The 13,851-nt window shown below is 36.8% G+C and overlaps 1 protein-coding gene across 6 annotated transcripts in view; it reads right to left on the bottom strand.

Moving 5' to 3' along the window:
• Positions 1 to 13,851, bottom strand: part of GLIS3 (GLIS family zinc finger 3) — a 508,929-nt gene that overhangs the window by 99,023 nt on the left and 396,055 nt on the right. For all 6 annotated transcript variants that reach the window (XM_057547717.1, XM_057547713.1, XM_057547711.1 and 3 more), the window contains 2 exons: positions 10,295 to 10,456; positions 6,149 to 6,259 (listed from right to left, as the gene is read on the bottom strand). In XM_057547717.1, the coding sequence (XP_057403700.1) occupies positions 6,149 to 6,259; positions 10,295 to 10,456 (273 nt within the window). The remainder of the gene's footprint in view (positions 1 to 6,148; positions 6,260 to 10,294; positions 10,457 to 13,851) is intronic.

Genomic DNA, 13,851 nt, shown 5'->3' with positions numbered 1-13,851 from the left:
TCAGATCTCACTTGTTTTTAAATCCCCAGAGCTGATGTAGGGCCTCACTTGCGCTACCTGTGCTGATTGCTCAGCGAACCACAAATGCTGACCATCTGAGTCGTTTTCTTAGGTGGGAGATAATAAGCTATGCTTTTCAATGTCTAGCATCCAGTCCTTCTAATGCCACTGCAATTGAGGAAAGGCTGCCAAAAAGTTTAATTACAACAAACTAAGATGATCCTGACATCTACTGCTGTGCTCTTAGTTAGCACCAGAATTATTTAAAAGAAGTTCAAACAGAAAGGTACAGTATTTTAACTTAAGCAGTGCTTTAAAAAATTTTTCAGCTAATACAGTTTTCTCATTTCTAAAGTGGTCATTTGAATGTGTTCCTGACCATCTCACCTCAACAGGTCGCCCTCTTTAATCTCCATATCAACTCCCTCACTGCTTCCTTGCCTACATTTATGTTACTTATTTTCTGTCAATCTTTTTATTGTTGCTGGACTTCATCAAGACAATGTGGCTCTATGAGGACAGAGAATATGTCTGTCTTATGCACACTTGCATCCATGGGTCTTATCCAATGCATGACACACAGTAGGTGCTTAATAAATATTTGTTGAATGGAATAGATGAAATTACTTGAGATTGTATTTCTCAAGTAATTTACAGAAGAGTAGTTCGATGAGATGCTCTAGAGGAAAAAGAAGATTGTTTTGTTGGCCAAGTAATTTTGAACAATGCTTAATGTTATTTTCCCTCTGGAATATTGGTACATCCAAGGCTCTGAGAACTCTTGCAAGAAGGAAACCATTGAATATTTTTCAACTCAGCATTTCCCAAATTTATATAACAAAAAACTTTCTAAAAGAATTATCAGATAAGATCCTAAAGATAAGGATCTGATAAGGTTCTAAAGAACATGCTTTGAGAAACACTGCTTTAAGGGCTAAAAAAGACACTGGGCTAGGCTCAGAGATGCGAATATTTATTTTTCTGTATTCACAAGGCTGAAAACAGTTTCTCCGTTATCTCCAGAAATGAACAGATGTTTTTTCTCACTAACTGTTTACTCTCATGGACAACCACCCCTACCCCTCCACTTTCCCACCCCCAAATGTGAATCCTCAATTCCTTTTTAAAAGCTCCAATCACCATGTAGCATCAAAATGTTCTCAAAAGCATAGCTGGTTTCATACTGTATCTACTTAAAATAGAAGCCTCCAGGCAACTGGTTTCAACTCCAGATCAGTATTATCAATCTGGGGTTAACGTGACTTTTTAAAATTTAAATTTAATTATTAGTTAACATCACTATTTTGAACCAAAATTGTTTGTTTTACAAAAGCATACCTAGCACCTTTCTTGAAATCCATTACCCTCAACTGAGACATCAAGACATTCAGGCAGGTAGTATGTCTCACCATCATTCTGAGGTGTAAAGTACGTAATTTGTCAGCAACAATTGTTAAAGTAGAAAACTTAATGTGACCCACTTAAAAAAAACACACACACTAGTGTCCTTTTAATGTCATCCCTGTAATAGCATCACCATTACTCAAATTCCAATATGATTTCCTAAAGGTGAGAGGAAGAAGGGGAGCTACCAGTACATCTTGAAATGATATATCTGTAATATGTGCCTATGACTGACATTCCATTGAGAGTTGGAATGATTTTTAATTTATTCCTGAGCAGGAAAAAAAGGAATGAAGGAAGGAAGGCAGGAAGGAAGGGAGGGAGGGAGGGAGGGAGGGGGGATGGAAAGAGGATTGTCAAAATCTGGGAAGGCCTCTGATTGTGTACCCCATTTGTATATGCCATATGCCACGTAGATGATGACAGAAAACAACTGATAGAAAAGTGAGCCTCACTAGCTCTTTTATACATGCTTTCATTCAGGGGAAAATGTATTTTTTCACATAGCTTTTTTAAGATTCCAACAACTGCACAAAGCAAGGTGAGCCTATGTTGTATTTAATGAAATTGTTTATAGTTTTGAGTACATATGGGGTGGTGGTGGCTCTGAACAGATTCCAAAGAATCATCAGTTCTACATGAAGAGAGTTGCATTAAATAAGCAGCTCTATTTTAGCCAGAAATCTATATAAAGCCGTTCCCTAAGTAGAAAATATACATACGTGTTGCATTCACGTTATGCTTGCTTGGTTTAAAACAGCCCACATAGAGGTCACAAAAGTGAAAGTTATCAACCATGGTGGGTCAAAGGTGAATGTTTAACAAACATTTAACAAATCACACCCAAAGTCTGGCATCTTTGTGGAAGTGTGAAATGGATGAAAGATTCATGTCATCTCTAACTTCTGGCCCAGCATTCTTTGCATTCACTTTTAAAAAGTCCATGTTGGTAGCAGGCCAGAGTTGAAGGAAACCTCCTTGTTTATGGCACTTGCAAGGTGAAAATGAAAAATTCTGATAAAGCTCGCAGGCTTGAGGAAAATTTCAAGTGGCTTATTGCCTTAGTTTTCTCTTATTTCAACACTCATTATCAGACAGAATTGAAGGACAGATTCTGTCTTTTGCTCTGCAAGCTAAATTCTATTCTCACTGGAGACCATAGCTGGTGACTTGAGTATTTTGCTGCTCATTTATCTGTGTAGCCCACTATTTAATGGACTCAAGATCTGCAAAGCACATTCGATGGAAGAAGTCTGTATGTCACCTGATGGGATGTGTGGGTGTGCACGCATTAGACAAAGAGAAAAGTTACGCTCTGCATGCAGTGAGCCAAATTATCCCAATTCTTTTGCATAGAGTTTTGTTTTTCTTCTTCTTTCTTTTCGTAGCTTGAATAATATTAAGCTGAGATTTCAGGTTCTTGGTTTTCAGTAGGATCCAACAGGTGTGGGAAAAGGGCCACATGCCCATGACCATCACTTATGAGATCTCTACCCCTCCTAATAAATATTTGTCTTATGGGTGAGGATGTCTTGTCACTGGCCATGATTTCACTGTAGGACTTCATAAAGCCGGCCATGTTAAGACCAAAATAATGTCATTTAGTGTCTAGGGGGAGGCTAAAAAGAGGATTAGAGGCAGGCAGGCAGGGTATATTAAACAAGTCCATGACTAACAGGGTGTGACAGAAAAGGGTTTTATTCTTTTCAACAAAACAATTCCCTAGGGCTGGGACCATTACTCCACAGTGCCTTTATCACCTTGGAATTTTTATGGTTATTTTTGATGAATTCACATTTTTGTAAAGGCTTTTTGAAATGATGCCAGTTTTCAATTTTTAATTAAAGTCGTAAATAATCTTAATTCTGCCTTAAAAGGGTTATTGTTTCTTACTTTTTTTTATTATTGCTGCCAGGAAATATTTCAAATACCAAGCCCTGATGTGAATAGCACTTAGAACCTCTCCCAGGTCTAGTAACAACATTGTACCATGTAAATACTACACACCGGTATACCAGCACAAGGTTTGAAAATGTGGATTGATTGATTTCAGGTTTATTAGCACTGCTTTTCCTGGGAGTGACATTTCCCCTTTTTATTGGATGGAGCAACTTTCATCATTTTAATTTCCACAAATTAGTCCATTACAGATCCACACAGGATTTTTTAAATCTTCAGATTAAAAGGACAGGTTAAAATTTGGAAAGTAAACACAGTAACTTGTCACTAAGGACTAAGCAATGAACGTCAGAACGTCAGCCAAATCCAATTCAACCACTTGCAGGAAAAAGAGTGAACGTCAAAAGCTAAATCACTGGAGAGATAATACCTCATTTTACATAAGATAAAATTAAGAGAATATTGTAATATTTGACATTAGATTATAGTACTGCTCCTTGAAAGTATATCCTTGTTATCTGGATTGCCTGTTGAAGGCTGTCTGCAAATTGTTTATAAATTTGTGTTCTGTAGTCTTAAGATCTGATTTTTAAATTAGTGCTTCAAAAATCTTTCACATAATCAAAACTACTCTTCCTTTATAAAGAGGTTGAAACACACCGTGTTTGAACAACAGAAACCATTAGTAATTCCTAAAAATATCCCATTATGTTTTCATACCTACTGTCAACCTAGGTTACCCTCTTAAGCTGAATATCATATTATTGCTTACTTGTCTACATGTGAGACTTACATTCTGTTGTGTCCGTGACAGTTGTTATTCTCTGTGAAGGTGCTCTTCAATCTTACGATAGATTGGCTATTACAGTAAAACCTCATACATTTGGAACAACTTGGAGGTGGAGAATGGTCAGATTTAGGGGGAAGAAACTCTCAGCAAGAAGGTTTATTTATTTATTTTTTAACAAACACAACTTATTACTTCAAGTTTATAAGACATACATGGATAATGACAAAAACCATTAGACAATGGTCCTCCTAAACAGTTAACAGTATGCAACAATGGTGTGTTATTTTAAGAATATTAAGCATCCTCCTTACAACTTTATGTATATTATTAATTCACTTAGCAGTTCCTTTGCTGTTTTAAAATACAGGAACAGGGCTTCCCTGGTGGCACAGTGGTTGAGAATCTGCCTGCTAATGCAGGGGACATGGGTTCGAGCCCTGGTCTGGGAAGATCCCACATGCCGCGGAGCAACTAGGCCCGTGAGCCACAACTACTGAGCCTGTGCGTCTGGAGCCTGTGCTCCGCAACAAGAGAGGACACGATAATGAGAGGCCCGCTTGCCGCAATGAAGAGTGGCCCCCAGTTGCCGCAACTAGAGAAAGCCTTAGCACAGAAACGAAGACCCAACGTAGCAATCAATCAATAAATCTTTAAAAAAAAATAAAATAAAATAAAATAAAATAAAATACAGGAACATATCCAATCCATGTTGAATGATCATCTATTATCATCTCTTGATAATGATCATCTGTTATCAGTTTATTGGGATTCCAATTAAAGAGACCTAACTATATTTATAGAGAAAAAAATAATTTTAACAATTGACTTACAAGAGTGGGTTTGTATGCCATTAAGAATATCTATTTTAAATAAAAAAATTAAAAAAAAAAGAATATCTATTTTAAAAAAAAGAATATCTATCAAATCCTTCTGACTGGCCATTTTTCTAACTCACAGCAAAGAGGTCAAATTGTTTCCATATATGAGCCCTCAACTGGCATTGTGCTAACACCTCTCAAGGAAGAAAAATCTCAAGTAACAAAAAGATTATAGAGCATTTCCCAACATAAAAGCGTTAAATCCCTATAAATCATAAAAGAATGAAAGATTCTAGTTAACTAGAAGCCATGGTGATCTGAAAACCATGGCCATAGGGTTTAATCACACCATGGGGTTCAATCACTTGAAATAAGCAGAGTCTTAAACTTCCCTTAAATTTGTTATGAAGGGCCCTTAAATGAATCAGGTACCCATCTGAACAAAAATGAAACACTCAAAAAGCCAACGTCAGGTCAACATATTTTCTGCCATGATCAGAAGATACTTTTTGGTCCAAAAATTTACAAACTCAATTATTAGAAAATCCTTGAAAGGCAGTAAGCTCCTCGTTTCTCAAGGTGTTAAAGCAGAGCATGGTCAACCACTTGCTGGAGATTTTATGAGGTCAGGAGAATAAGTCAGGTGGGTTGGCAGGTTGATCTTTAACATTTCTTCCAAATCTGAGAGACACTATAATTTCTATGAACTTTGAGAGATGCACTAAGCCCTCATTGATGTCAAAGTAATTTTAGGTTCAATTCCTTTCTCAGACTTTCTTATGTAATACTTATTAAGGAACGTGTTTTTTTCTAAGCTTAAAGGGAAGAATGCTCTATACTTACCCTACCTGCTTCATCAGACGTACTTATTTTAGCCAATTGATATTTTATGAAAAAGCACTTATCTCCAGAAAGGGTTTTTGTTGTGCTGTTTTTCCCAATTCAATTTTCTTTAGCTATTTAGACTTAATTTTGTTACTTTCCAGTTTAGGTGACTTTCACTAATTTCCTCCAATTCCTATTATACAAACCCTCCCCAGAAATTCATATCTGGTTACATCAGTTATGAAAATCACAGCCTTGCTACTACTTCATGGACGACTTCTCTACTCAGAGTCTAAAACATGTTATACCTTGAGAAGTATGAGAATTACCAACGCCCTGCAGAAGCTCCCAGTACTGCAAGAGGAATTTAAATGTGCTTGTCCTGGCTGGATAAATTCTCTTTTAAAATTACCTTTTTCCTTGCTTGCTGATCTTTGGAAGAATGTGCCTTCACATGCTTTCTTAAGGAACTTGGGTCTGTGTAGCGTTTGGTGCATCCTGGAATTTGACAAGCATAAGGTTTCTAAATAAGAAAGAAAGAAAGAAACACCTGTGGTTAAATCATAAAGGTAACTGGGGAAGGTTTACTCAAAGACTACTGACTTCAGAGCATGAACTGTTACCAACTGACTGATGTGAAATGCTATGTAATACTCATGCATTTTAATTAGAAAGCCCGGTAAGTTTGCATCAAGGCGAAGAGAAGAGTAAACTTTCAAGAAACAAAGAGATGGCTTATCTTTGAAGATTTTTAAGAGACTGCTACAGAATGCACTCTTACCACGAAACCTCCTGTGGCATTTTTCAATATGGAAATTATTAGTATCTTCAGTCATACTTACAGTTATGTTCCCCTGAAAACAATCTTTGGTACTGTCAGAAATTAGGAAACACATACTCTTAGAGTTCAGGTATAAAGAAGCTGTAGAAAAGTCCAGAAAAGACTGGGAATGTTTCAGAAGAAACCTGATTCAGAAAGAGAGAGGGAGAAAATTAAAAGGGAAAATTAGTGGAAAGTGAGTAAAAGACAGTAGGTTTCAAACAACAGACACATGAAAAATCAGCCAGAGAAACATTAATATTATTAGTAGTAGAGGAGTCCTGGTGTTAAGCCTGGGTTAGGTGAATAAGCCCTTGGTTGAGCATGACGAGAACACAAGTTTTGGCTACTCCAATTCCCCCATGAGCCTGAGAGATGTAAGGTGTGGAGCCTAAGGTAGAGTCTAGACTCTTTTATTTTTGTGTCCCTGGTGATTGGTAGATGCTAATTAGGAATGATGAATTAATGAATGAGAGCACTACACATTGATTCAAATTTTAGCAACTATTCCTATTGTAACAATGAAATTCAAACCAAAGGTTTGGGAATGCGGCTTTTAAGTTGTAGAATAAATAAAAACCTGCTTATCCTAAGAACGGAAAAAAATCACAAGATTAACTGTGTTTATAAGACGTATTAACAGTCACTCATCTACTTAGTATCTCATCAGGTGACATATTAAAGCTATGCCTGCATGAGGTGAAATGTAAGGAAGAGAATTAAAACCCTGTCTCTACAATAGAATTCTTGCTTTAGAAACCTGCTATTCTGTTGACCCCCCCCCCCCAAAATCAGATTTTTTTCCCTACTGTTTATATTTTGCTCCTGTTTTCATGCACTTGCTTGTCATTTTGTAGGCCAACATATATGTGGATTATATTATTTGCCCTGCAGGAAGCCATATATGTGATTCACTTTTTTTGTTGCTACTGTTAACCATTTTTGATTCCAAGAACAAGGTAAAGTCATGAATATATAATTTAGTTTGATACTCCAAATTTGAATTCTAAGTTTGATTATCTGATGTGTTTGTTCATCGACTGACTGATTGATTGAATGAGTAAATCACCCAGCAGCTCTTTTGCTCCCATAACACGCTGGACACTGTGTTACATATCAGGGATCTAACAATGAACAATGGATGAACCAGCCTCTCAATATGTCACAGTTTCTGCAAAATGATGAGCCAAGTATGGGCTGAAGTCACTTGCCAAGGAAGTTTCCATTGGGTAAACAAAGGTTTCCTTTAACCTGGGAATCTTTTCTGGGTTCACACAGCTTTCTTGCCCTAGTCTTCCCTATCCTGCCTTGGTGTTATGGGGGCAATTATTCAACATCTTTATTGGCAGTCATGCTGTGACCACATAAGCTCATGTTTTGAGCATTAGAGATGTTGCATGTAAAAATCTTTGGGAATATTAACGTGTTATATAAATCGATGCCATAATTATCACAATAGTCACCATTACTTGGGTTAGAAAGATAAGAAATGGGTAATGTCATCTTGTATTTGATTTTGAGATATCACTCTCTCCCCTGCTATCAGCCACCTGGGATCAGTATGCCAAAAGGGCAACATCAGGGGATGGTCTAAGTGGTACTGGTATGCTGGTCATTTTAACTCAGATTACCTGAGCTTTAAATGGCATGTTACACTTCATCAAACTATATTCTTCATTATTTTCCATTTGTACTGTAAAGCTATTTCCCCTGTTGAGATACTAAGATGTTAACAGAGAAATGAATTAATAACACTTTTCAGGGTTAGAATTATGAACTGAGTAATTTTTATGGGGAAATCATTTTCCTATAAATAAAGAATCCATTTAATTGAAGAAATACTTTATCCAAAATTCTGACAGCATTAGCATAAGGGTACTTAATGAAAGGGAATGGGGACCTAAATTTAAATAATAAATTCTACAAGCAACTACAGTTTCCTTCTTTAAATAAATGTTTAATTTCTTAAAATTGTAAAAGATTTTAGAAGAACTTACCAATTTGTTAAATGCAATAAAAATTTAAACAGAAGGGAGTTTGGACTTCAAAGGAAAAATGATGGTTTTAAAAGATTTAATAGAGAAATAATTAAAAAAAATAAAAACAGCTAAGTTTTAAAAGCTACTGCATTGAACTTAATCATGAAATTATTATCTTAGGTAGCTTTCCTCAAAAGTTTTTAAAAGGGATATATATTTTTTAATTCAAAATGATTTTAGAAAATGCTCTTAGTTTGATTAGCTAAAATTAGCTCCAAGCAAAGAAGGGTATTGTAGAACCATAACACTTAGCCTTACAATAGTTCTTTCAAACTATAGATAACTAGCTAGACAAGAAGCAATTTCTCAAGACAATCTTGTCTCATGAATGTTCATTCTTCCATGATAAAGTTTAATGACAAATTGGAAAATTTATTAGATTCTACCAAGACCATTTTAGACATACAAAATAGGGCATTTTAACATAATTCATTCTTTTTTTTCCTACTTCTACCTTTAAAAAATACTGCTATTCACCAAATTTATTCATTTAATATTCCATTCTTTTGGTCCTAAAATCACTGAATTCAATTCAGCTATAGCAGAAAGGGTCCATCTTACACCCATATTACTCTAATTATATTTCAGATATTTACTAGGCAAACCATCACATTTATATATATATCAGGAGGTAATTCTGTTTAGAAAGGTTATGTGACATATAGCTAAAATGACTTCTATCAATATGAGTAATAGAGACTAATATAAAATTTAATAAATATGTCAGCTATAACATCAGAAGAATCTTAAATATGTATGAGAAGGTGTGTAGAAATAACAGTATCTTTTAAAAATTCAAATTCTGGTGTAGTTTAATAATAGACATCAGAATGTTAACACTGAAAAAGTACTGTCATGAATACATTACTTGCAAGAACGTGGGATAAGAGATCTGTGATGTGTATAATACATTTATCCTGATGGCTTTGTTAAGTGAACTAAAATTACATATAATCTACCTGGCCTCATGTAAAGAAAATGGCATCAAAACCTGAGAAATGCAAAGGAAGACGATCAACATAATTTAGAAAATAAAAGACAGAGTCAAGGAAAGGGCATTAGCAAATGAACAGAATGTTTCAGCACTAAGAGAGTTAAGGTTTATGTCAATGGATATGTGGCTGTTAACACATAGGAAGCGTGATGAAGCTGAACCCTTGGGAAAGATTTGTAGATTCTTTTTAGATCACTTAAAGGTGAAAATACCAGGTGGTTTCTAAAGCAAAAGGCTAGATTCACTTTCAAAAATCATGCCAGTTCTTATGTCAAGAAGAAAAGAACCAGGGTAAGAAAAAAAGTGCTTCTTATTTCTAACAATAGCGTACCTTATCTATCTTAGTATGTCTTGATATTTGAACACTTACTTCAATGTCCAATCTCTAGGAGTCATTCTCTGTACTAAAATCTACTATACGACAGCCCCTAAAGTGCCTTTGCTTTGTATACAGAGGTAACCAAGGAACCCCCTTTGTCCCAGGCAGCTGTAATATTTAGGATAACTTGTGACTACAGAAAAATGGAAAAGAAAGAACCAAACAGGGCCCCTTCTGGCTCTTTACCAGGTTTCACTGCTGCCCTTGGCACTCTCCCTATAACCTGCAGGTCATAAAGCAAACACCTTCACCGTCCCACTGTCAAACGGGCACTTCCGCACACCGGGGCTTGGGGCTGGAAGCTGGAAAGCTCCTGCCGTTCTTACAGTGTCCAGATGTGTCCTCTGGTGCTTGGCGCGGTCACTGGAGTTGCTGAACGCCTTCTGACAGCCCGGATGCTGGCACAAATACGGCTTCTCGCCTGTGTGGCTCCGCAAATGAATCTTGAGATTTTCGAGCCTTGAGAAGGCCTTCTTGCAACCTTCAAACTGCAAAAAAGAAAACAATTTTTGGTTGTTGAGAAGGCCCTTGAATGTTTGGGGTTGGGGGACAGGAATAATAAATGTCCTTAGTTTGTACTTAGCCTAAAACAAAAAAATAAAATGAAATACAAACAGTAACAATATTACTTCTAAAAAGATCCGTATGTTTATGTGAATTGCATTTTTCCACTGAATATACATGCCACTTTCCATACCAGATTTGGGTCCCAAACTGATTTCTGTGATTACTTATGTCAGAGAAAATTTGCTGTGAGCCATCTGGCTCAGTTAATAAAAATACAGTGATGCGTGCCTTAAAGGTTTGTTAAAAAATTAACACACTTTTCCATTTCCAAATTGGTCTAAATTGAAAGAATCAGGAAGGAAGAAACTTTTTACAACTAATAAACCAACAAAAAAAGAGTTATGTATGAGGAAAAAAAGTAAATAGAATATCCAAGAGTGAGAGATGAAAAGGACATGTGTCTGCTGAATCATTAAGATCATAAACTTTCTTAACTCTATCTTAAGTGGTTTTCAACTCCCAAGAGTGACCTTGTTAATATATAGGGTGATGCCAAGCCTAATGAGATAAAGTTTTTAACCTGCTTTTAAAAAGGAACTGGAAGACAATTTATTTAGTGCTAAATCATATTCCAAATAAAGTTATAGTTTTATTTCTATTTTTTTAGGAAATTTTGTTACCTGGTTCTTAAAGAGAAGAGCTGAAAATAAAAAGTTGAAGATCTCAAGAAATGCTTCATTGGTTTGTCAATAATATTTATTGATGGTAATATTTACTTACTGTCTTCTGTGGGCAAAATATCAGCTACTATTAAGAGGGTCAAAGTGATTTCAATCCTTAAAGTGACAATCTAATAGAAAATGTGTTAGAGAAAGCCTATACATGAAGCATAAATGTGAGATGGGCATTTATCCTTTAACTCTCTCTTTGATGCTAAGCCCCAGAATATTATGTCCTTTTGACAATTTTAATGCCATTAGAGTTCCCAATGCAAGGAAAACTGCAATTAAAATACTATCAGGGGGTTTCCCTTGTGGCGCAGTGGTTGAGAATCTGCCTGCCAGTGCAGGGGACACGGGTTCGAGCCCTGGTCTGGGAAGATCCCACATGCTGCGGAGCAACTAGGCCCATGAGCCACAACTACTGAGCCTGCGCGTCTGGAGCCTGTGCTCTCCAACAAGAGAGGCTGCGATAGTGAGAGGCCCGCGCACCGCGATGAAGAGTGGCCCCCACTTGCCACAACTAGAGAAAGCCCTCGCACAGAAACAAAGACCCAACACAGCCAAAAATAAATAAATAAATAAGCATATTTTAAAAAACTGTCAGGGACTTCCCTGGTGGTCCAGTGGTTAAGCCTCTGCGCTTCCAATGCAGCGGGTGCGGGTTTGATCCCTGGTTGGGGAACCGAGATCCCACATGCCGCGGGGCGTGGCCAAAAAAAAAACCCCCAAAACTATCAGAACAAAACATAATATGTTTATTGCAATTAAGAAACCTCACTCCTTAGAGAGGAATGTGGGGCTGGCGGGGAGAACAGAAGTAAAGAAGGGTAAATTGAAGATGGTTTTTATTAAAAATTAGCAGGTATAACTTAAGCTTACTACAAGAAATGCTATAAAATTCCTTGGTTCTCTTACTTATTACAACAGATGAGTACATTGTCCATGAAGGGATGACCCAGAGTTGGCCAGGTTTTGGTTATTTGAATTTTCACCTTTAAGTAAAGGATGAACTAAGGAGGAAGAATAGTCAAACATGTCACAACTCCATCTATTTAAGTTGTCCAGATTTTGCATGCTGGAGTATTTTAAGATATTTATGAAAGTTGCACTTATTTTTGATTGAGAGTTATACATGTTTCACAGACATATGTTGGTTTATTTCAATTTTGATATTTTGCTTAAAATAATTTTGGTGTTTTCCTGATTTCTATTTCACATAAAAATAAATTTAGCCCGAACAGAAGATGATTGCTGACGAAGAGTGAAAGGCATATAATGTTATATCGCTAGAGGGAGAGGGGAATTAAGTGGTTTATTTCTGCAGGTTTTCAAGTGGGTCTCAAATGTGAGAATAAAGGGGCTCAAAGATAACCCCCAATTCATGGCTAAGAGGCCTCTGCCAACCAAACCTCTGTTTTTAAGGTTCACTCTGAATGATAACTCAGTGCAAACTTCTGGAGCTCAGTTTATTTGTCTTAGAATCACCTGGTAGACCACACTTAAGTCTAAAATGAGCTGTGGTTTTGGACACATCAAGCCTGTAGCCTAGTTCCTAGCAAGGCTGTTTTGTAGGGTGGGCACCATTCTGGGGCCAGCTCCAGGGATGCATACCCAGACCTGAGTAGGCCCCAACACCCACTCCCTTCTGTAGTCACCCTAGCTCTTGGTCAGAGAGAAGGCTGCATTCTCTCAGCACCAACATGGGAGTGGAGAACCACTTTAGAATAGATTAATGAGGTTTCTGTGAGCACCAGACAGATAAGACCCCTGGATCTACCACAGAGTGATTAGAAGGGATCCCAAACATGTCCTAGAACTAATTCCAACTGCCCACTTCATCAGATGTAAACTGAATGTAGATTAGCATTTCTAAGGTCTCTCCAGTTAAATGTCCATGTAAATGTCCAGTTAAACTCAGCTAATTGCTAGTATTATTGTTAACAGAAGTAATGATCAAAGACCAAAGAGCTTGCTGAATTCCAAGCAAATCAGTGAAAAGTAGACTATAGCTCAGAACATCCTGACCATTTTTTAAAAATAGCAAAGATGGAGGAAAATATGAGCACCCAGACTGAAAATGACAACAAAAAGATTATCAGTAAAATCATGAAAATCCAACTGATCTCAGATGTTTCCTCTGTAACAAGAAAGGCCAGAAGACAAAAGTATTTGTAGTACTTGTACTAGCGTTATACAATTTTCAGGAGAAAAGAGTAAGAGTGAAGGGATTTGACCACACTGAGTTATATGAATAAAGGCAAGAACAAGGCAACCCCATGTATTCAGGGGCTCATAATAAGCATCACCCACTCACTCTTATTGAAGAAATTCACTGGGAAGAAACCATGAATGCCAAACCAATAAAATCCAGCACCGAAGAACTGACAAATGGCTTCATGGGGGTGTGCCTAACACCCAACCCATCACAGGAGTATGCAGAGAATCACACCTGATTGAACGTGCCACACTAACAATTCTGCAAGAAGAGAAATTAGGTGCTGTTCATTTCTCTAAAGGTGTCTGGATGAAACTTGAAAGCAAATGATTTCATAATGAATCATTATCATTCATTATGGGAATAAACCTGTAATTCAACACAAGAATTTCCTCTCCCTCAGGCAATTTTACCCCAAGATTTATAAGTTCAATTAAAT

The sequence above is a fragment of the Balaenoptera acutorostrata genome, chromosome 6 (assembly GCF_949987535.1).
Source record: "Balaenoptera acutorostrata chromosome 6, mBalAcu1.1, whole genome shotgun sequence".
Lineage (NCBI taxonomy): Eukaryota > Metazoa > Chordata > Mammalia > Artiodactyla > Balaenopteridae > Balaenoptera > Balaenoptera acutorostrata.
This window is presented reverse-complemented; position numbering and strand designations above follow the sequence as displayed.